Source organism: Erythrolamprus reginae, chromosome 4 (genome assembly GCF_031021105.1).
Source record: "Erythrolamprus reginae isolate rEryReg1 chromosome 4, rEryReg1.hap1, whole genome shotgun sequence".
Taxonomy (NCBI): domain Eukaryota; kingdom Metazoa; phylum Chordata; class Lepidosauria; order Squamata; family Dipsadidae; genus Erythrolamprus; species Erythrolamprus reginae.
The window spans coordinates 39,994,533-40,018,134 of NC_091953.1; the positions used below are offsets into that span (position 1 = coordinate 39,994,533).

Below are 23,602 nucleotides of genomic sequence, written 5' to 3' on the forward strand. Positions count from 1 at the left end.
TCTCTCTTTCTCTCTCTTTCTCCCTCCCTCTCTCTCTTCCTTCCTCCCCCCCCTTCACACATTTATTTTTCCTATATATTGTAAATCTCCAAGAAAAAAGTTACTGCTCTTATATATTGTTGAAAACAATTTTGATTATTTATTCAATCCTTAAATTTTTCTTCTTACATTGTTTACTTTTAGATTTCTACCAATACATGTCATTCGGATTCCCCTAATTCTACTGAAGGATGTCTAAACTCAACAATGTTACAATTTGCTGAGGTATACTCCGTATCATGACCCTTCTTTATTGGGTGATGCAGCAACAGTTTATAATTGTAAAAGATTAATGTAATGGGATTTAATTCCACAAGAGCCTTGGTTATCATGGAGTTCTTGTAAATAAAGTAGTATTGGATTCAGATTGGAAAATCTATTTTTTTCAAAAGTTTTTTAACCCCAACTTTGTATTACTTGAGTTATTAATAATAATAACCCAATGCGGTGATCATATCCAGTACACCTTTCTCTTCCTATTTTCTTTACAATTAATACTCAGGTAAAGCGAGTAGGAATGAGAAAGAATGTGTGACCTTAAGTCACCTAGCTAGTTTTCATGCCTATGGTGGAACTCAACTAGTTTCTAGTACAGTACCTTAACTCCTAACAATTATTCTAGTGCTTTTAAACATTTAACATGCAAGATCAGATGCATAATTTCATTCAGATAATGCAGATATTCAGTTAAAATCTTTGATTTAATAAAACGCTGCTTAAGACTATTTTTACTATTCCCTATTTACCTATTTATCATATTGGGGGTTTTGTGTTTGGTTTTTTTCATTCTGAAATCATGTCAAATTTCTTTTTTTAAAAATGTCACTTGCTTTGGGAAATGATTTATTTATATTCTTTATATGCTCAATTATACACGCCATACAGTCACTTTCATTGAGATGGGCCGCTTTATATACTTGATTTATAAGTAAATAAGGCTCAATTATATCATGGCCGTAAATATCATTTGTACTATGTGTCATTTGAAAAATAGGCAGTTGATATAAGATAACCTAAAGGTTATTTTGAAAAAAATATCTTTCCATCAGATTTCTTCAAATCTGTCAAAGGGAACTGTTCCTGAAAATCCAAAAGAATGTGATGAATCAGCTCTACTTCAGTTCTCAGAGGTACAACAACTCAATTTTATAAAAATAACATGTAGCTGTTATTTTAAATTTTGTTGTATATGGTTTTAATCCCAATTACATATTGAATAGTTACGCAATGTTCAAATGGAGGGTGGGCAATTTAAAAAAAGAATGCAATATAATGTGTAGAACAATCTTGATAGTAAGGATATTTCCCATATTGATTCTAGCACTGATTTGAATACAGACAGTCCTTATTTAGCAACCACGTTTGAGATCAACAACTCATTCATTAAGTGAAACTTCAGCTTTTCTTATCATTTTACATCAGCTTTCCTTTGTTTTATAGACCAACAAAGGTTGTAAATGCTAGAATTAGTCGCTAGTTACTTTTTCAATATCCTTGTAACTGCAGATGGTTAGCTACATACAAAGCTGTCACTAAACAAGGACTAAGTATTATCTTTTGATTTAAGTACTTGTGTAAATTACTAATCTGATATAATAAATTTAATATATTGAAATGTAGTTCCCACTTCTTGAAGTTACTGAGAAATATTATAGTATTATACTTGTAATCTATACACATGCAGTATCCATTAGTTATGGATTTTGTATATGTTTAATAATTCAGAGACAACCAAAACAGTAGTCAGTATTCTGAATATGAGTGAGAAATATACTTTAATTGTGCTGTATGTAAAACTTTGTTCCATCCTCATATTTTTTCACAATTTTTCTATATCTGTCTTTTCCCTACTTTACACATTTTTCTTATTTCCATAGCTAATTTTAACATGAATTTTTTTTTATTGCATTAGTTCATTCTTTCTCATTTAATAGTATGCATCCTTACAATTTATCAAATTTATTGTAGCATCTTGGGACCAATTTTGAAATGAAAAGATCAAAGGCTCATTAGATACAGTCAGAGTCCCTCTTTTTTTTTTTTAATCCTTAAAGTTTTGGATTTTTTTAATTTACCTCACCTTACCTTGTTCCTTTTGCAGCAACTCTCCTCTTCCTCCTCTTCTTCCTCCTACCACCCAAATTCTGAGCTTTTCTTTCTTTCCTAATGTGTTTGCACGCATTATTTGCTTTTACATTGATTCCTATGGGAAAATTGCTTCTACTTAAGAACGTTTCTACTTAAGAACCTGGTCACGGAACATATTAAGTTCTTAAGTAGAGGTACCACTGTATCCCAAAAGGAATAGGTTTTCCGTGTATGTGTTAGTTTACTTTTAAAGGAGTTAATTCCTTTCTGTTTATTTTAAAATATGTATATCTTCACTTTCAGTTGAAGGGTCCTGAGCCAATCAAGCACTATAGAAAATCAGCACTCTTCCAGTTGGCTGAGGTAATGTTGTTTTATTAATTTTATGATTTTTGGAAAAAGAAGCACCATAAGTATATTTCAAAGGGCACAGTTGAGAAGTGTATACATAAGCACAAATCACCCCAATTGTTAATGCGACGTAACTTATTTTTAGAACACAGATCAATTTTATATCAGATCAGTGAATGTTAAATCGGCTTGTAAAATGCTTACAGATAGTAAGAGAAGACATAATATTAACAGTTTCAGCAAAAGTTTCACCGATCTGTTTTTTTCCTGCAAAACCTTGATAATCACTTTCAAGCATAAACCACTTTTTAAATGGTATAGAACAAATTGAGTTCCAGTGATGTTACATCGTTTTACAAGTTTTGCAACCCCAACCTCTAAATATAGCCCCCGTCCCATAAGTTATAATAAAACTTTCATGTTTCTAGAAATCTAGAACTAAAAATAATACTCTAGTTCTAAAAAGATGATTTAATTTATATACTATTTTGTAATTTAAAAAATGCAAGTACAATTCTTTAATTATCACTTCACTGTATACTAAGAAAGCCATATTAGCATTGACTAGGAATAGAATGTCAATTTAATTGTACTCATGGGAGTTTCTCTAAAGGACAGCACAGGGGTACAGAAAATCTTATAATACTTTGAATTTTTAATATATTTCTTTCCTTATAATCTCTTATTCTTAGATTCAGCTCTCTGGATCTGTTTTTAAAAATTCATTTGGAGTACATAAGGAAAGATGTTGAGCTGCATAAAAAAAATATAAGATGGGGAAAATACTATGTAGTTCTTACAATCTCTTTACAATGGAGAATTTATTTATTTATTCATTTATCTTTATTCAATTTTTATGCTGCCCTTCTCCTTGGACTCAGGATGGCTTACAACATTTTAGCAATAGCACTTTTTTAACAGAGCTACAATCCGGGTCCTAGTTCAGCTATATTTTTGCTTCCAAACTTTTTTTGTTTGAACCTTTGTTCAATCTCCAGATAATCTTGTGTAGGGTACATAGTAAACCTGTATATAGTTCCATACTTTTCAATGAAGCAAACAATTATTTAGGACTGTTTAACAAAGAAAAAAGAGAGATCTGCTCTCGGCTAGAGATTTAGACTTGTTTGACATTAAGAGGCTCCCTCATAATCTATCTTCCCTATTAGAAAGATTCATATTTTACTAAGTCTGCACATATGTACATGCAGCAGAGAGCATATGTTACCTGCATAGCTCATTTCAACAGAATTGTAGGTACCGGTAACTAGGCAGTCAAAGACATAAATTGTAAGCAAATTATAATAAATTAAAATGTTTACTACATATTTTAATTATAAAATATGTTAATAAGTAATTAAGATTTTGTTCATTAAATATAAAACAAATTTATATATTACTTTGAAATTATTTGGATTTAACATATATTATTTTATTTATTCATTTGGGTAGTGATTAGTTGGAGTTTACAATCAAAGATATAATTCTGTAAAAATCATGTAACAGGCATGTATACCGGCCATGCTATCCCCTTCAGGAAAGGTAACATGCACATTATAGAACAAGAATAATATGTAACAAGAAAAAGCTATTAAGGACAGAGATAAATAACGTGAAGTATAATGAAAATTAGTTTAGCCTAAAGCACCATGGGGTGAATTACCTCTCTGCACCTTTACATGCTTGCAGATCAGCTGGGGTTGCTCCTGGTTCAGACTGGTTTGGTGAACCAGCAGCAGCAAGAGGCTCCACTCACCCAGAACACTTCTACGCATGTGCAGAAACGTCATGCAAGCAAGCGCACGGGTGAACTGGTAGTGAGAGGATTTAGAACCCATTACTTTTGCAGATCATACTTGTGTCCACTATGACCATATACTACTTCAAACATTGCATTTTCAGCATGCTCCAAAATGACACATCCTAGTATTCTCCAGAACATTTTTTTGAATCTCTAAATTTTGCCAATTCTTGGCATACCTAGTTCTCATTTCCTTATATCAAAGTAAGTCGAAGTTGTTATTCTAAGACTATTACTTCTTTCAATGAGAATTAATTCTTCATAATAAGCCATACCTTTCAGCTACCACTGGATATGTCAACATTTGACTATTCATGGTCACAACTTCAATAAACATTCTGCCAATTTTCTTTACCTTTTTGACATTGAATATGCAATATGCCACTTCACTCAGTTTTCCCTGTCATGCAGTTCCCTTAATTTTTGATAAATTTGTTTATTTATTTTATTCATATCCTCAGGTTTATCACAAATCATTTTATTCATCAGCCCCATCACCTGCATATAACAGTAAACACACATTCATATCCCTAATTGATGAACCTCTAACATGAGAAGCATCTCAACACTTTTTTCTGTAAATGCACTAAACAAGTGAGAAAATGTAACATAGTTTCTTTAACTCCATGTTCAGTGTTTGACAATTGGTGAAATATTCCATTTATTCTCTTATGTGTTTTAAAACCATCATAGCCTGCTCTTTTCACACTCAGCAACTAATTTTCATATTTCGGTAGAATATATCATAATATTTTCATCTTCATCATATTTTCTCTTATTTAGTAGATATAGCATTATTTTTTTCCATTTATTTATCAAGTAACCAAAAAGATGTACGTTTTATGTTCTTCCAGAAATGCCAGGCCTCTGTTCTCCAATTCTGCAAACAAACTTTTTATCTTATTCACGTGTTGACTAACACAACCATTTGACTACAGTTTTAAATTATATAATAGCCGAGTCAAGATAACTTTTGTTCCAGCCATTACTCTCTGAAATTCTTTGAACCTGTGCCAAGTCTGAAAAGCGTTATCTGTCGGTTTTATATTTACCAGCTGACTGTCTTCAACAGCTAACGTTAACATGGCCTTTGTCTTATCATTCTGCACTCTCGCAGCTGCATCTCCATCCACGGGTGGTGTCAATATAATGTCCCATAGCCCTTCTCTGACTAACAAGCTTTGCATCTTTATGCTCCAGGCATGGTTATTAGTTTCATTCAATTTTTCAAATGTTAAACCGGCTGCAGAAAATGTCGTGTTTACAGTTTAGCCTTTTACTATCAGAAGAGAAATTAAACACAGTATCAAGAACTACTACTTCTTCTGTATTTCACTAGTCTCTGTTACTTGAGAAACCTGGTTTAGTTTCTTGCTAAACAACTATGTTCCCTTCCTATGTCTTCCTACCAATCCTGGTTACCGCCAATCATGGTTTCTTCCAATTTCTCCAGTTCTTGAACCCTGGAACTTTTTCACTCCAGTATTTGTCCTGTCATGCCGAATCTGGCTACGCCAGTTTACACCAGCTCTGGGCCCATAATCGGTCCGTGTTATGTTCAAAAGCTACTGGCTACTGGCTAGGCACAGGAATGTGTGACATAGGAACTCAGGAACTGAAGCCGATGAAGAATGCAGACAATTAAGCAGGAATGGGTTGAAGAAGGTTTACCCTTCAGTGTAGCAAAAATAGAACCTTTCTTATTCTTGTATTTACAGAAAATATTTTACTGCAACTATAAAACATGATACATTAAACCAATCCACCCACAAGACTAACCACAATACTATCCAACCAACCAACCACAATAACCACCAACCAGAACAACCACAATAATCACACCCACTGCAAAGGTGCCTTGCTTCTTATTCTGTTCTAGCCCAATCAGGTTGCAGCTTAGTCACTATGACTCAGCAGTATGACTGCTTTGCATACTCACAGCCTTTTTACCTTACAGTATATGGAAATGGAATATAACGGGATAGTACTGATCCTTGACAGAAAGGAGAAATGCAAATAGCTGATGGTTTTGGAATTCATGTGCATGACTTCATTGCATTTATTTTATGAGTACATAAAATTTAAATAAACTACCATGAAAATAAAAAACGGTTGTAATTTCCAGTTATGCAATTATGTCACTTTTAGTTTTAAATTTCCTTTGTAGTGGTATAATTTATTAATTCTTCCTATCAAAATTGAATTGAAATTGAACTTGGTTGATGGAATACTTTTTTAATATAGAACTTCAGTATTTCAAATATTGCGATCAAATTTGAAGCTTCCATAGACATTCAGTGTTCACCTTGAAGATGCAACTTTATCAGTGACTGATATTATCTGCTTCAAACCCTCAATTTCTTTCTTTCTACTTTAGATATCATCAAGTACATCCCATTCAGGTCCTTCTGAATTAACGAAACAGTGTGGGACATCAGCATTGTTTCAGTTGGCAGAGGTAGTATTAAAATCCTGTGGTTTAATTACTACTGATACATTTGGGAAATAGAAACTGAATGATGCTAGTTGCCAAAGTCTAGGAAATAGAGCTACAGACATAATTAGCATTGTTGTTTATAGAAGCCTAAATTACTGTTCATGCCAAGAGTCTAGATTTAGCTTGTCTAACCATTAGGCATGTGGTCTCTGTAGTATCAAGAAGTTACAAACAGCTAGCTCCAAGAAGCAGTAGCCTACTGTTGTAGAGTATAATTGTAAAGTGCATACAGTAGTTCTCTTAAATAGTTTTAAACATTTCATTTCATATTTTTAAAGGAAGAAGTTCATATAATGATGCATTAATAAGTTGTATCACTCATCACTAGCCTTTACCAGTTGCAAACCATAAAAGAGAAATCATGGAAACTATTTCTCATTCAGAAATTCTTAAATCCATCCAAATGCTAAACTATAAGGCTTCCTTTTCCCAATATGTCCCAAAGCAGTATGCCAAGGGAACAATACCCTTTTAGCTCCCTTGCTTCCACATGAGTGTCTTAAAGCTGTATCCAGCTACATGATCTCAACCACACCTTACCATTCTCAAGCCTGTCAGTTTCTCAGAGGTCATAGTTAATGGAGTAGAGTAGAATAGAATAGAATAGAATAGAATTCTTTATTGGCCAAGAATTGGATACACAAGGAATTTGTCGTTGGTGCATATGTTCTCAGTACACATAAAAGAAAAGATACATTCATCGGGAATCATAAAGTAAAACACCTTAATCCAGAATAAATTACTTTCTAAAGATATCTTATTATTATTTAAACTACGTATATACCTTGCCTTCTGTCATTGTCTTTCTTTCACAGTTGGTGATTTATAGCTCCCAATAAAGTTAGCAAACAAATAGGGGTAATTACTGTTTTTTATGTTGAATTAAATCCGTCAAATGAACATTTTATAATTTGGTCAGAAAGGGGGGGAAATAATTGTAAAGAACGTTCTTTGAGTGTTGCAATGTAAGATTTTAGGCACAATCAAACAGGCACATAAATCTATAATTCATTGAAATTTCATGTGCCTGTTTTAGTACATGGCATATATATATATATATATATTTACACTGAGAACCATCCAAATCCCAATAAATTATTATTATTATTATTCAGACAATGTGTATAATATACTTTTACTATTATTTTCATGCATGCAACTTTTAAAAACAAATTAAAGAAAAATCAGTTTCAGGAACAATATTCTAGGTTTCCAAGGGAAGGGAAACAAATTAATAGATGAATTATAACTTATTTTCAGTAATACATTGTATAAACATTTGAGTGTATATAAAACATTTAAATTATCATTCTTTTCTTTTTGAAACATCTTTAGAGGTACGACCTTAATTGACTTGGTGTCCAGAGGGCTCAGTTCTTTGTCAATGTTAATGTAACAAACGCTATTAAGTGCATGTCTGTCGTATCACATTCCTTACAAATTATACAATAGTCTCTATGTGTAAATTCAGTGCACTCATTTTGCAATAAAATACTGCATTTTGTAGTAAAATATTGACAAGCTGGCTAAGTCCTATGCAAGAAATTTATTATATATCTACAATATACACATATACATTGTGTTCTTAAGAAAAAGCAGTATTATGCAAAACACAAACATAATAAAATAATAATAAAACCAAACTATTTAAAAGACATGGGATAAAAATAAAAAGGAAACATAACTAAAATAAATACCATTCACCTTATTTCTCCATACAGGTAGACTTGGACTTACCACAGTTTGTTTAATGACCATTCAGTTACAATGGCACTGAAAAAACTGACCTATGACTATTTTTCATATTTATGACCGTTCCTCACAGTTACATGATCAAAATTTGAAAGCTTGGCAACTGACTTATTTTTAAGGGTTGCAATGTCCCATGGTCATGTGATCACCTTTTGTAACTTTCTAACAAGCAAAGTCAATGGGCAAGCCAGATTTCACTAATTTAACAACTGCTGTGATTCACTTAACATCTGTGGAAAGAAATGTTGTAAAATGCGACAAAAGTCATTTAACAATTGTCTTGCGTAGCAACAAAAAATTTGGCTTCAATTATGGTTGTAAGTTGAAGACTGCCTGTACTTTTTAGCTTTACAAATCACATGAACTGTCTTTTGCTATTTAAATTTCTTTACCCAATTCCAGACCTTTTAGTCCTACCTATCCTCTGGAGCAACTCATTTTTATATTATTATTATTATTATTATTATTATTATTATTATTATTATTATTATTATTATTATTATTATTTATTAGATTTGTATGCCACCCCTCTCCGCAGACTCAGGGCGGCTCACAACAGTGATAAAACAATATACAATAACAAATCTAATATTAAAAGTCTAAAATAACAATTTAACATTTAAAACCTAGAAACCCCATTATTTAAAAAGGATACACACAAACATACCATACATAAAACTACATAGGCAAGGGGGGATGCCTCAGTTACCCCATGCCTAATGGCAGAGATGGGTTTTAAGAAGTTTACGAAAGGCAAGGAGGTTGGGGGCAATCCTAATCTCTGGGGGGAGCTGGTTCCAGAGGGTCGGGGCTGCCACAGAGAAGGCTGTTCCCCTGGGTCCTGCCAGACGATATTGTTTAGTCAACAGGACCCGGAGAAGGCCAACTCTCTGGGACCTAACTGGCCGCTGGGATTCGTGCGGCAGAAGGCGGTCTCGCAGATATTCTTTGAATTGTGACTGGAAACTGATCGGCAACCAATGCAGACTGCGGAGTGTTGGTGTAACATGGGCATACCTAGGGAAGCCCATGATTGCTCTCGCAGCTGCATTCTGCACGATCTGAAGATATATTTGATTCTCATTCATTCTGTCCTCATGATCAAACAAAGATAATGTATTGATACTATCAGTTATGCTTTGTATTCACTCCTCCTTTTTTAACGCCCTTTAAAAAAAAACTATTGACACACTGTAGTGTTTTGGCATCCATATATAGCCTGTTATCATTTACTTCATTTTTCTTATTAAACAGTGGAAACTTTGTCTTTGATTGATTAATTTTAGCTTAGTATTCATCATTGTGTCAGATATGCAGCAATATAAGCTAGCATGCCAGAAATGAATCCAGAACCTAGTTTTAATTCAAGCATACTCAGTTGACTAAACTTTCCACCCTTCCAAGGTCTGTAAAAGGACCCAGATTGTTGAGGATCCAGATTGTTGGGGGCAACATGCTGACTGTATAAACTGCTTAGAGGTGTGTTCCATGTGTATACAGTACAAAAATTAAAAGGTACTATGCAAATACTCTAGAGCTAATGAAATCAGAATTGAATGCTTTTTGAGAAGTTCTACAGCTCAATTGAAATTAAAATAAGCAGCGTTTCCCCATGCCTTTCAATGATTTTACTACCAGGTTACTATGGTAAGCGTACATAAATTTAATGTAATGTGTTTACCATTGTAGACAGTCAATTTAGTTTAATACAGAGGTGGGCTCCTCCCAATTTGGACCAGTTCACCCGAAATGGTAGCGACCCACTGGTGACATCACAATGATGTCACGGAACCGGTTTGGTGAGTTCTGGTCTGCGGCCGCCACCGCCATCTTTTAAAAAAAACATTGGGGGGGGGTTTCTTCTGAGCATGTGCAAAAGCCAATTTTACGACATTGCATATGCGTCACCATTTTGTTTTGGGCTGTTTTCCCTGGCACTGCACGTGTAAAGTGTGTACACAGCCACAAGCCATGGCCATGCAGCGCAGGAGGAAGCGAACTGGCACCAAGGCAAGTTCGAACCCACCCCTGGTCTAATACATACTTTTTCCAAGTATTTGTATACTATTTATACTGTATGTTCCCAACTGTCAAAGAATTCAGTGCAGTCACCATGAAGACACAAAAGTGGTTTTTATAGATGTATCTTCCATGGTGTATAGTATAGGAAATATAGAATGCACTGCTTCTAAAATGAGTATACTAATGCCAGAGGAATTTGTAGAACTGTTATACAATCTTTAACATTCTATAATAAAGGAGAATTAATATTGGAATTTGTTTCAGATGTGCCTTGCATCGGAAGAAGTAAAAGTGAGAGAACCTGGGAAAGCAAAACCTGAAACAGCCAGGATTGTCAAAACACTGGACGCATCTGAACAGATAAAAGTTGAAGATTTGGAGAAAGCAAAAGTAAAAACAGAAAAATGTCAGAAAATGAAGGGACAAGAACATGAAAAGACAAAGACTAGAGTTTACGAAGAGGTAACAAGGTCTATACATATTTCAGATCCAGCTTTCAACAGCATTACATTAGTTGGACATGACAATGCAACAAAAAAAGATCCTGCATGCTGTTCCCACGAGCTGACATCAGTAGCTGACTTCAGCACTTTAGGATTAAACAAACCAGAAAAATTGAAGAAGAAAAAGAAGAAAAATAAAGTGGACCGACAAGGACTTGAGAAATGTACTCCTAAAAAGACTTGCAAAAAAAGGCAGTCTTCCGAATCAGATATTGAGAGTGTCATTTATACTATTGAAGCAGTTGCAAAAGGGGACTGGGGGACAGAGAGACTTACAGAAATGTCCCATAAGAAAATTCGCCTTTCTTCTGCAGTGAAAGGCAATATTTTGGACACAAAGTCGCCAAAGAAGAAAGTAAAGTCAAAAGAAAAAAGAGCACTGAAAGAAAAATGTTTAGAGACCACCAAAGAATCAAAGCCTCCTGATTTTTTTAGCGTTAAAGATAACAAGGATGTACCATGTGAAGTATCTGAAAACACAACATCAGATAATCTTATCCCAACAGAGGATATAATATCACAGAGTTTACCAGATCAATTAAAAATTGAAGATAATGACTGTAATAAAAAGGCTGAAATTTGTGGCTCGAGAAAATCTGAAAGAGCTTGCAAAGGTGCACTATACAAAACTCTGGTGTCAGAAGGCATGCTTACATCTCTGCGTTCCAATGTTGATAGAGGTATTTAGCTTTTAATATGTCCATCTCAAATCTTTAAAACCCACAAAATTATAATTTATCATGTTTTTATGTTTCATTATTCAAAGTAAATTGAATATAATTCCTTCTAGTGTTTGACAATAAGTCTGGTTTCAATGAGTTTATTTCTAGCATATGTCTCAGTGATAATAGCAAATGGCTGCATATGTTTTAAATTACTTATTTATAGCGCTATTAACGTGCCATGTGGTTAAATGCAACTCAACGGCTTTTTCCACATGGGACAAAGAGGAGAGGCTAGCAAGGTCAAACTAAGACATACCAAACAAATGATAAGCCATATTTTTCAAAATATTCAATCACATTGCTGATACTTAAAGTCTAACTTTAAGAATTGGTATTTTAGGTGCATTGTTGTATACTATAGGTCTGTAACTTTTACCACAAAATCTAATGCCATTTTATGTCATGGATAATATTGGGTAGTCTATCCTAACCTTCACCACATGCTTCAATATTCTGTTAAAATGTAGCTAACTTTCATACCATAATGAATAATTAATTCTTCAGAGGAGTATACAGTGATCCCTCGATCTTCGCGATCTCGATCTTCGCGAAACGCTATATCGCGATTTTTCCCACCCGATGACGTCACTCTCTTCCTTTCTCATCTTTCTTTCTCTCTCTCTTTCTCTATCTTGCTTCTTCCTCTCTCACACTCTCTTCCTCCCTCTCTCATCTCTTTCTTTCCTTCTCTCTCTTTCTCTATCTCTCCCCCTCTTGCTGGCGGGCGGCGGGTGGGCGAGCGGGGGCATCAGCGAGGAGCCGGGGTTTCCCCTTTGCGTGGGCGGCGGGGAAACCCGGATCTTCGTCTGCTCGCTGCTGCTGCAGCAGCAGCGAGCAGACGAAGATCCGGGTTTCCCCGCCGCCCACGCAAAGGGGAAAGCCCGATTCGGCTCCTCGCTGCTGTGGCCGAGCAGATCAGCTGCTGGGCGGCCGCAGCAGCAGCAGCAAGCAGACGAAGATCCGGGTTTCCCCGCCGCCCACGCAAAGGGGAAAGCCCGATTCGGCTCCTTGCTGCTGTGGCCGAGCAGATCAGCTGCTGGGCGGCCGCAGCAGCAGCAGCAAGCAGATGAAGATCCGGGTTTCCCCGCCGCCCACGCAAAGGGGAAAGCCCGATTCGGCTCCTCGCTGCTGCCGCCGAGCAGATCAGCTGCTGGGCGGCCGCAGCAGCAGCGAGCAGACGAAGATCCGGGTTTCCCCGCCGCTCACGCAAACTCCACCATCTGCGCATGCGCGGCCATGGAAAAAGGGCGCGCATGCGCAGATGGTGTTTTTACTTCCGCAACCCTACATCGCGAAAAACCGATTATCGCGAGGGGTCTTGGAACGGAACCCTCGCGATAATCGAGGGATCACTGTACTTAATTCACACCCCAAATCCTACTTCCACAATTCTACATCTTAATTATAAAAAATTCTTGCATACCACAGCTGTATCCCCCCCCCCCAAAAAAAACCACTTGCTATTATATATTTGCTGAACATTTATGCTGAACATTGTACTAATTTAAAAAGCAGCATCTACAACCATTGTACTAGATTTATGGAACACATGCAAAAAAATTATGTACGTGTTTGTTTGTTTAGTTAGTTAGTTAGTTAGTTAGTTAGTTAGTTAGTTAGTTAGTTAGTTAGTTAGTCCAAAAACTCAATGATACACAATGAAGGTTATAGAAGATACACTCAAAGTAAAATATATCAAGGAAAGAATAGAAGAGGAAATATAGGAATAGGATATATCAATGAGAGAATGGAATAAAAGTTAAGAGAGATAGAAGAGAAGATATAGGAGAGACAGTAGGACAGGTGACGGAAGGCACGATAGTGCACTTATCCACGCCCCTTACTGACCTGTTAGGAATCTGGAGAGGTCAACCATGGATAATCTAAGGGTGAAATGTTGGGGGTTATGACACCACAGAGTCCGGTAATGAGTTCCACGCTTCGACAACTCGATTACTAAAGTCATATTTTTTACAGTCAAGTTTGAAGCGGTTAATATTTAGTGTGAGTCTGTTGTGAGCTCTTGTGTTGTTTGGGTTGAAGCTGAAGTAGTCGTTGATAGGCAGGACATTGCAGTATATCTTGTGCGCAATACTTAGATAATGTTTGATACGTTGTAGTTCTAAACTTCTAAGAATGCACTTATTTCTTCATTGCTTACAGTTCTAGTTCACTTTTTTTTATTGTGGATTCATAGGATTCTAAAGTAGTTTTTCACCTAGAGATTAATCAGCACGTAGCTTCAAGCAAACTGGAATCTGAATAAATCCTGCTGACCATTGGCTATGACATGAAAGTATTTTTCTATCCTGTTATAACCAGTACTAGTTTATCATTGTCAACACATAGAGAGAAGAATGTTTAATATTCAATTTCCCTTTGAATATTTGTTTATGTGTGTCTCTTTGGATTTCCTATGAATATGTGCAGGAAGTTTTTAAACATACATTTCCATTTTTAGCCTGAAGGATAGTAGATATCTGGTTGCTTGTAAAACTATATGAAGACTGTAAAATGCTAGCAGTATGAATAATTAAACCATGATTGCTATTGATGTGTTTGTTATTTTAAGAAGATTATTTTCCTCTTTCATTCCTTAGTTCTAGGTTCATATTTACTAATTAGCATTAAATTATACTACTTGTATCGATTCATGAGGACTTGCTAAGAAATTGCCATATTAATGATAATGTAACACTTTTGTGAATCCTAGGATAGTCTCTGATGAATACCTAGTGAGGTGAATCAGTCATCCTACTTAGCAAAAAGCAATATATGATGTTTCTAGTGTGTCTCTGTTATGAAGTTTTCCAGTAATCTCCATGCAGTTTTTCTTGTTCCTACTCATTTTCTTAGGAAAGCGAAATTCGGGAAAAGGTGGCAACTCTGATCAGGAAGGATGCTGGAATGAAGAAACTTGGGCATTTTCCTTAAGTGGGACAAGTGGGAACAAAAAATTAAAAAGAAGTAAGCCAAAGGAAGATATTGTTTTGGGGTAAGTGATATAATGTAAGGGTAGAAGTTACTGTATTTTTCAGAATATAAGACACACGTTTTTACCTCAAAAAAGTGTGTGCAAAATTGGGTGTTTCTTATACTCCGAATGTTGCGTGGGGGAGGGGAGTTGGGTGATGGCGACAACAGGTGGAATTAGAGATCTGATTGGCGGTATTCCATAATCTGCCTCAGAAAGAGCTGCTGCTGCCATTCCTTTTTGCAGTGGCGGTAGCGGCTTTTCTATAGTCCAATGGTCACAGCAGTGTTGCAGCTTCTCACATGGTGTGGTGGCTTTCCCATAGTCCAGCGGTGGTTTCTCACGTGGCGGTGGCCAGCAGTGGTGGCTAGTTGCCACCAAAACATGGGAAAGCTGTGGATAAAGAGCTACAACCGCCATTCCTACTCAATGCCTGTGAGGAGTCGCTGCCACTGCTGCTGGCCACCACCGGCCGCCACCAAACTTGTGTGAGAAGGCGCCATCGCTGGACTACGGGAAGGCTACTGCTGCTGTCCACTGCTACCGCGTGAGAATCCACCACCAGACTATGGGAACGCCGCTGATGACCACCAACGCTGGGGGACGTGAGAATCCACCACTACCGGACTGGGGGAAAGCCGCTACTACCTGCCAACACCAGACCATGTGAGAAGCCACTACCGCCGGACTATGGAAAAGCCACTGCTGACTGCCAACGCCGGACCACGTGAAAAGCCGCCACTGGACTACAGGAAAGCCGCTGCCGTCGTGGTCTGGTGGCAGCTAGCAACCGTGGCAGTAGCTTTCCCGTAGTCCAGTGGTGATGGTGGCCTTGCAGTTTCTCACATGGTCTGGCAGCAGCAGCTTTTCCGCAGTCCTGCAACGGTGGCTTCTCATGCAGTTTAGCGGCAGCTGGCTGCCAAAACAGCCTCCAAAATATGGGAAAGGTGCCACTGCCGCCACACCACAGGAAAGTCACCGGCACCACTTCTGGCCGCCGCTGGTGAAACCTGCATCTGAGGAGCCGCCATCCTCTCAGGTTTGAAGACCAACTTCCAAGTTTAAAGACCCCTGAGTTCGGGGTGCACGGGTCTTCATACCTGGCAGGTTTAAGGCTTGTGGACTTCAACTCCCATTTCTGAGCTAGCATGATTGGTGGAAGAATTCTGGGAGTTGAAGTCCCCTAGTCTTAAAGCTGTCAAGTCTGAAGACCCCTGAGTTAGCAGCTATGAATGCAAGGATCTTTAAACCTGGAAAATTTTAGACGTTTGGACTTCAAAGGAGGAGGAATTCTGGCAGTTGAAGTCCACAAGTCTTAAAGCTGTCAAGTTTGAAATTTGTAAAACGTGTACATGATTTTAAAAACTTTACACGGTTTTTAAAAGTATACATGGCAGTAAAAAGTATTCTGCTACACTGGTATTTTATTAAACAATATAATACTACACCATTTGGTTCAGAATACTTTTTTTCCTTGTTTTCTTCCTCTAAAATCTAGGTGTATCATACACCAGGGCGTTTTATACTCAGAAAAATACGGTATTTCAAATTAGTTTGGTAATGATTAGAAATGAAATACCTTGTTTAAACACTTTTTATCACTTTGCTCACTTTTTATCACTTTTGTCAGTTTCTTTTTTTCAACTTCAAAAGGAGAGATACAAATGGTAACAAACAAGGGTATAAACTGCCCTGAACAGGAGCAAATTGTAATATTGCTTGATGGAGGGATTACCACATTGATATACATGGCTAAGGAAATGCAACCATACTGGCCCTGCTAGATCTTTTGATCATCCTCTATATAGTACTATTGAAATAGTATGCTTCTGGATCACCAAAGAGAGCTGGGAATAGCTCTTCTTTAATTGTTCTGGTTCCAGTCTGTGGAGGAAAGAGAATTCAAATTCTGGAGGACTCAGCACTTGGGCCCTAAAAGGCTGGACCATTTCCCTTATTTTATTCAATATCTTCATAGTATTAAATTTTAATCTGTTTGATTTTCTGCTTTCACATCTTTAGTTTAGCAAAGTTGGAAGAAGAATTTGAGAAAAAGTTCAACAGCCTTCCTCAATACAGTCCAATCACATTTGATCGTAAAAATGCCTCTCTACCAAGAAAAAGGAAGAAAGTTGGCAGTTATGCTATAGACCAAACAAAATCTAACAAAGGTAAGCGCTTAAAGCAATAGAAACATACTATTTTGCAAGAAGTGCTATTCTTCCTTTATGCATGAAGATAAATGAAGAAATGTCAAAGGTTTTGCATTCTTTTTCTGTTTTTTTTTCACTGGCATTTCAGTGGGCTAGAAAAGGCAAATCTAGAATCCATGACTGTTTTGTGTAATATATTTCTGTTTTATAATTCAATTATTGATACTTCTCAGACAGACAATTTTGTGGAGTGGTTAAGGCATCAGGTTAGAAAACAGGAGACTCTAAGCTGTAGTCCTGTCTTGGGCACGAAGCATTAGAGTAACTTTGGGCCAGTCAAAAAGGTAATGGTCAATCACTTTGGAAAAACCCTGCCAATAAAACTACAGCCTCCAAGAATGGGACATAATTGAACAGCAGGGGGAAAAGTTCCATTTTTCAAATTCCTGCTCTTTGTCCTAAAGTTAGGGCCAAAAAAAGCTTATCAGGTAGCCTTGAATCTCTTCACCTCTTTTATTATTTTTTATGTGTATGTAAATTATTATTATTATTATTATTATTATTATTATTATTATTATTATTATTATTATTTCAACAATACAACACAGCAAACGAGATCAGTATGCTGGATTTCGTATTTCATCACCAGTCGGGCGCCCCCCATGTAGTGGTGAATTATGTGTGCCGATCCCTTTTGCAATTGACAGATGGAGATTTTGTCAATTCCAATGGTTTTCAAATGTCCACTGAGATCCTTTGGCACTGCCCAGCATGCCAAGGACCACTGGGACCACTTTCATTGGCTTATGCCAAAGTCGTTACAGCTCGATTTTCAAATCTTCATATTTTGCTAACTTCTCTAGCTGCTTCTCCTCAATTCTGTTGTCTCCTGGGATTGCGATGTTGATGATCCATACTTTCTTTTTCTCCACAATCATGATGTCTGGTGTATTATTTTTCAAAATTCGGCCAGTCGGAAGTCCCACAGTAGTTTTGCTTGCTCATTTTTGACCACTTTTTTGGGCTTACGATCCCACCAGTTCTTTGCCACTGGTAGAAGGTAGTTCTGGCACAAGTTCCTGTGAATCATCTGTGCCACAGCATTGTGTGTATTATTATTATTGTTGTTGTTATTGTTGTTGTTATTGTTGTTGTTGTTATTATTATTATTATTATTATTATTATTATTATTATTATTATTACTATTTGGATTTATATGCCGTCCCTCTCCAGGGACTCGGGGCAGTTTACAGCATATAAAACGAACAATTAGTCAGTTAGATATATGAGGATTCATGAAATAATACTAAAAGTTTTTATTATGTGAAAACACAAAAGTTAAGCAAAAATTAAGCAAGATTGCATATACCTGTAGAATTAGAGATTCATCCACCTCAGAGATCAATAATGCTGCTGAGTCATAGCTTTCCTACCTACAAATTAACTAGAAATATCCAGAATCTTGTTTATATATAAAATGGAGATGTTCGTAAACAAATTGGTTAACTAGGCTGTGTTTAATGGTGCTTCAGTATTAAGTATATTGCTTCATATTATATGTAATATTTTACATTACTTTACTGTTATCAAACTATGTCACCGCAGATTCTACCAATTAACTAGAAATATCCAGAATCTTGTTTATATATAAAATGGAGATGTTCGTAAACAAATTGGTTAACTAAGCTGTGTTTAATGGTGCTTCAGTATTAAGTATATTGCTTCATATTATATGTAATATTTTACATTACTTTACTGTTATCAAACTATGTCACCACAGATTCTATAATTATGAGGGTTTTTTCTCTGCATGCTGCATGGCAGCTAAGTTACTTAGAAGTGAGTTTTGCAGCTAAGTTACTTAGAAGTAAATAATTTTTTTTTCTCTGCAAGGGTAATTGAAAGCATTCCCGTCACAGAGGAAATCAGTTATTTAATGTTATTTAAGTGGAGAAACCTATATGAAAATAAAACAAACTAGTAAATAATTCAACTTGAAGAATTCTAATAAAGTGGCTTGTGTGAAAACAATCCAATTTAATTGAGGTTAAGTAACTTCTATTTGCTTTTCATGGGATGAAATAGTGAGTCAACATTTGAAATATTGTTCCTATGAGTCTTTGTCTTACAACTACAATTTTACTAAGCAATATGACTGTTCACTGAGTCATGCCCAATTTTATTATTCTTTTTTGTTGCTAAGCAAATCACCGCAATTGTTACACTACTTACATATTAAGCGAATCTGATTTCCCCGAGTTTTCGAAGAAGGGCAGCATACAAATCTAATAAATAAATAAATTTCCTCTATTGAATTTCCTTGTCAGATGCCTCCTGGGAAGATCAATGAGAGGACAACTTATAAGTCACTTTTTCAGTGTCATCAAAACTTTGTATGTCATTAAACAAACAGTCATAAATAGAGGATTACCTGTACTTTGAACGATTCTATCAAAAATGTTATAGAATAGCATTGCTAATAAAGTGCCCCCCTCCACAGTTCCAGTGTGCAGATAAAAATTTTGACTCAATGAAATAACTAAATATGGTAGTGACTCCTTTAACCCTTATTGAAACTAGATAGATTTCTCCTTAGCTTCTTACATTTATTTAGAATTTCTTAAAAGATCTATGTAGAATATTTTGCTAACAGTCAACTAGCTTCTCCATTGCAACTTTATTCCAGCACCAATGAGATGCTAGGGAAAAATAAGATCTCTAACTTTCTTTTAAATATTCCAGAGTCTGTGGTAATACAAGAACCTTTGGTTGGAAGTCAGAAAAGAAAAGCAAGAAAAACCAAGATCACACATCTTGTCCGGACAGCAGATGGTCGAGTTTCACCTGCAGGGCAAGGTTTGGGTAAGTAAATATATGACTGATTTTCTTTGGCTACTGCTACAAATTCATTCGTTACTCAAATTTGTGTGTGAGTTCCAGGAATCATAGAAACAAACAACACAAAAATGTAGAATTGTAAGCTATTAGTTGTTTAAAAATACTAATACAAGTAAATAAGTCTTGTGTTATTAGTGTTATGCAGTTTTAGAATGAAGTGTTGTGTAAAGAATTTTAAAAATCATGCATATTTAAGATGCAGTATTTTTCTGATTTCATACTTTCATTTTGGCTTTAGTCATCTGACCTAATGTGGCCAGTTCTACTCCATTTAAATTCATATTTCAAAAGTTTCACTTTTCTTCATAATAATGCTTAAAATAGTAAAATAGTACCACATTAAGATGTTTAAAATGTGGCATAATGCACACAGTTTAAAACATTTATAATATGCTAAAGAACACAATCTCAAGGTAAGTACCAGAAGGACAGAAGTTCTCCTATATTTTCCTTCAGTGGACAGTGAATTGGAAATTGATTCGCTGGATTTGTTTTTACGTTGTATGTCTCCATACAACATGGAGGAAAAACTCTGAATAATGCCTTATTTTTTCATTTCAGTGTAAGGAACATTGGATTCTGTTAAAACAACCTTTGCTATTTTGCTTTTATTTTTTAGAAGATAACCCAAAAGGGCAACTGCAGAATACTCTTCAGAGAACATTAAATACAGGGATGGAATGCAGTAAGGAATCCTTGCTAAACAACGATCTGGCAGAAAATCATAGTATGACATCAGACATGCCGTCTGTATCTGCATTCTTCAGTCTAGCTGCCTTAGCAGAGGTAGCAGCAATGGAAAATGTGCACAGGTAGGTACCAATTCAAAAGAACTTTATCTTTTTATATCTGTAGCTGTGCCTAAAATTAAGCACCCAATTTAATAGATGTTTATTTGAGCCTCATTAAGCATTTTAGCTATATATTCCATATATACAGACATCATTTGATAACTGTCTGATGTCCTTAATTTCTTTACCATCTTTTTTCCATAAGGAAAAGTATCTCTCTTTTCCCTGCAGTTATAAAAAGCCAGTCTGTGCACCTAGAAAAGGCCTGGAATGTAGAATGCAGTGGGAAGATGACATTTTCTTGCACTAACTGCCTCTTCCAATAGTTTGGCTGCAATATTATTTTCTATGAACATTGATATAATAGAATGATATGGGTGTGTATTGTTAAGTCACTTTAGTTTAAACTCACTCATTTTTGAAAAGGAAAAACAGTAGAACTTGCAAAGTTTTACTTGTTTCCAGAACCGAAATGTTGAAATGAAAGTTTGTGTCTATATATATTTATATTTTATGGTCATACGCATGTCTGTGTAAATAAATGTACATCTTCAGAAACTGATCTTGTACCTTTTTTGGATTTAGCACAGAAGATTGGCTTTTTTTAAAAAAACGTACAATATTATAAGTCCTTTAATCACAAAGTTAGCATTTTGAAATGTGATTTGTATCAATAATACAATTATTGAATTTAGAGCGTCAATTTAATTTCAGTCAGTGTTTTCTCAAATACTGAAATGGAGAGGCAGAGACTATTTAAAAAGTGTTCTCCTGGCTGTGCTAATAGGTCAGCCAAAGGGATACATTTGTGTCAACAAAATTATTCAACATTTTTTAATTATTATTTTTGCTTGTTTTTAACTTCCTTTTTGCATTAAACATTATGGCATTATTTCATTGCATTTTCATTGTCACCAGAATGGAATTTTAGACAAATGTTTGAAATGATTATAATGATTTTCAAAATGCATACCTTATTATCCATCCCAATGAAAATAGAATGACTGTAAATTATTTGACCACTGTATTTGTGTTAAGAATTGTGTTAATGGGGTGAAATCTATTGCATGTATACATTGGCTCTGTTTTAAATTTAGAATTTGACTTAAATTCAGTTCCCATTTTGGGAGCGGGGGCACCAAAAAAAAGGGAAAAAAATCAAAGTTCTAAAAATGGTTTCTTAAAAATATGCTAGGTTTCACAAAGGTGTTTGGTGCCCTCCCAAAGTATGGGATTGTCATACTCTTTCTACTTACTTACAACTATATATGTATGTGTATACAGTGATCCCTCTATTATCGCGAGGGTTCTGTTCCAAGACCCCTCGCGATAATCGATTTTTCGCGATGTAGGGTTGAGGAAGTAAAAACACCATCTGCGCATGCGCGCCCTTTTTTTCTATGGCCACGCATGCGTAGATGGTGGAGTTTGCATTCCCCGCCGCCCACGCAAAGGGGAAACCCCGATTCGGCTCCTCGCTGCTGCTGCGCTACCGAGCAGATCAGCTGCTGGGCGGCCGAAGGAACCTTCCCTGGGTCTTCCCCCTCTTGCTGGCGGGCGGGCGAGCGGCGGGCATCAGCGAGGAGCCGGGGTTTCCCCTTTGCGTGGGCGGCCGGGAAGACCCAGGTTGGGTGTTCGGGGGGGTGCTGGGAAGCCCCCCAGGCTGGCTGCGACCTTTTAAAACAGCCGTGCCGCTTCCCAGCTGAGTCCCGAAGCCAAACGCGGAAGTGGGGTTTTTTTTAATTAATTTTTTTTTTAAATCGCGATATAGCGTTTCGCGAAGATCGAGATCGCGAAACTCGAGGGATCACTGTATATAAATTCCCAAATCTATTTTGAGAATAAATGCAAATCTTTCTGTATTTACCACCGTAAGCAAATTCAGAATACAAGATACTCTTCCAAAAGATGTTATCTGCCAAATGTATGCATTTGCCAGGTTTCTGACAGTTTTGTCCTGGAGACATTGCATGTCTGATTAGAACAATGGAAGGCATCTTCTGGAATGAACTAAATACCAGGGACTCTCAGAGCATGTCTGTAGCCAAAACCAGACAGAAATAAAGACTCTTTTAGGAAACATGTTCCAATTCACACAAAATGTAGAAAGCAAATTTTAGAGCATTTTTTTCAGTAGAGATGATATAGAGCTTCTGTGTTACATTTTAGTATCCTAATACTTGCAACTTAATGTAGAAAATGAAGTTTTCCCTGAAGATACTTCCCAAAAATTTAATGTAGGACCAGTTCATGTAAAATATGAGTAAAGAAGTAGAAGTTGAGCATATTTTAGAACAATAAATAACACTGTACACAGTGATTTCTAAGTTTATCCTTTCTAGAATACATATGTGTGTGAATGGTGCAAATAAGCTAAGGTTTTTAGTAAGACAGATATATGTGGTTCTCTGGGAAATTATTATTATTAAAAAACCATAAGAGCAGAGATGGCACAGTGGTTAGAGTGCAGTACTGTAGGCTATTTCATCTGACTGCTAGCTGCAGTTTGGCAGTTCAAATCTCACCGGCTCACGGTTGACTCAGAGAGTTCAGCCAGACACCATCCTTCTGAGGTGGGTAAAATGAAGGACCAGATTGTTGGGGCGATATGCTGACTCTTAGAGAGGGCTGTAAAAGTCCTATGAGGCAGTATATAAGTGCTAGTGCTAAGGCTCAGTTTCATATATATGGGCTACCTTGTGATATATGGGAGAGAAACTATGTTAGAAATTTGAACCAGCCTGCCCCCCCCCCCCCAAATGATTTGGTTCCTTTGAAACTATTGCTAAGGCAACTTAATTGTAATAAAGCTTCCTCTCCTGGTTACCGTTATGGCATTATTCTCATTCTTTACAGTATTGTTTGCACATACCAGACATTTTCAAATTGCAATAGCTGCTTTCCAACAGAAGAAGGAAAACGAAGAGTATAGCGAAAAGTGTTTCTGTATAACTATATAGGGGGGGGAAGATTTAAATAAGCATGCAAGGAGATTAATCTAATACCCT

General features: G+C 36.3%; 1 protein-coding gene across 19 annotated transcripts in view; it reads left to right on the plus strand.

Annotated features, from left to right (window-relative positions):
• The window catches only part of BBX (BBX high mobility group box domain containing), a 117,801-nt gene that overhangs the window by 87,949 nt on the left and 6,250 nt on the right, over positions 1 to 23,602 (plus strand). For all 19 annotated transcript variants that reach the window (XM_070750132.1, XM_070750114.1, XM_070750127.1 and 16 more), the window contains 9 exons: positions 184 to 264; positions 1,089 to 1,169; positions 2,431 to 2,490; positions 6,657 to 6,737; positions 10,815 to 11,733; positions 14,635 to 14,773; positions 16,775 to 16,923; positions 19,648 to 19,767; positions 20,423 to 20,615. In XM_070750132.1, coding sequence (XP_070606233.1) covers positions 184 to 264; positions 1,089 to 1,169; positions 2,431 to 2,490; positions 6,657 to 6,737; positions 10,815 to 11,733; positions 14,635 to 14,773; positions 16,775 to 16,923; positions 19,648 to 19,767; positions 20,423 to 20,615 — 1,823 coding nt within the window. The remainder of the gene's footprint in view (positions 1 to 183; positions 265 to 1,088; positions 1,170 to 2,430; positions 2,491 to 6,656; positions 6,738 to 10,814; positions 11,734 to 14,634; positions 14,774 to 16,774; positions 16,924 to 19,647; positions 19,768 to 20,422; positions 20,616 to 23,602) is intronic.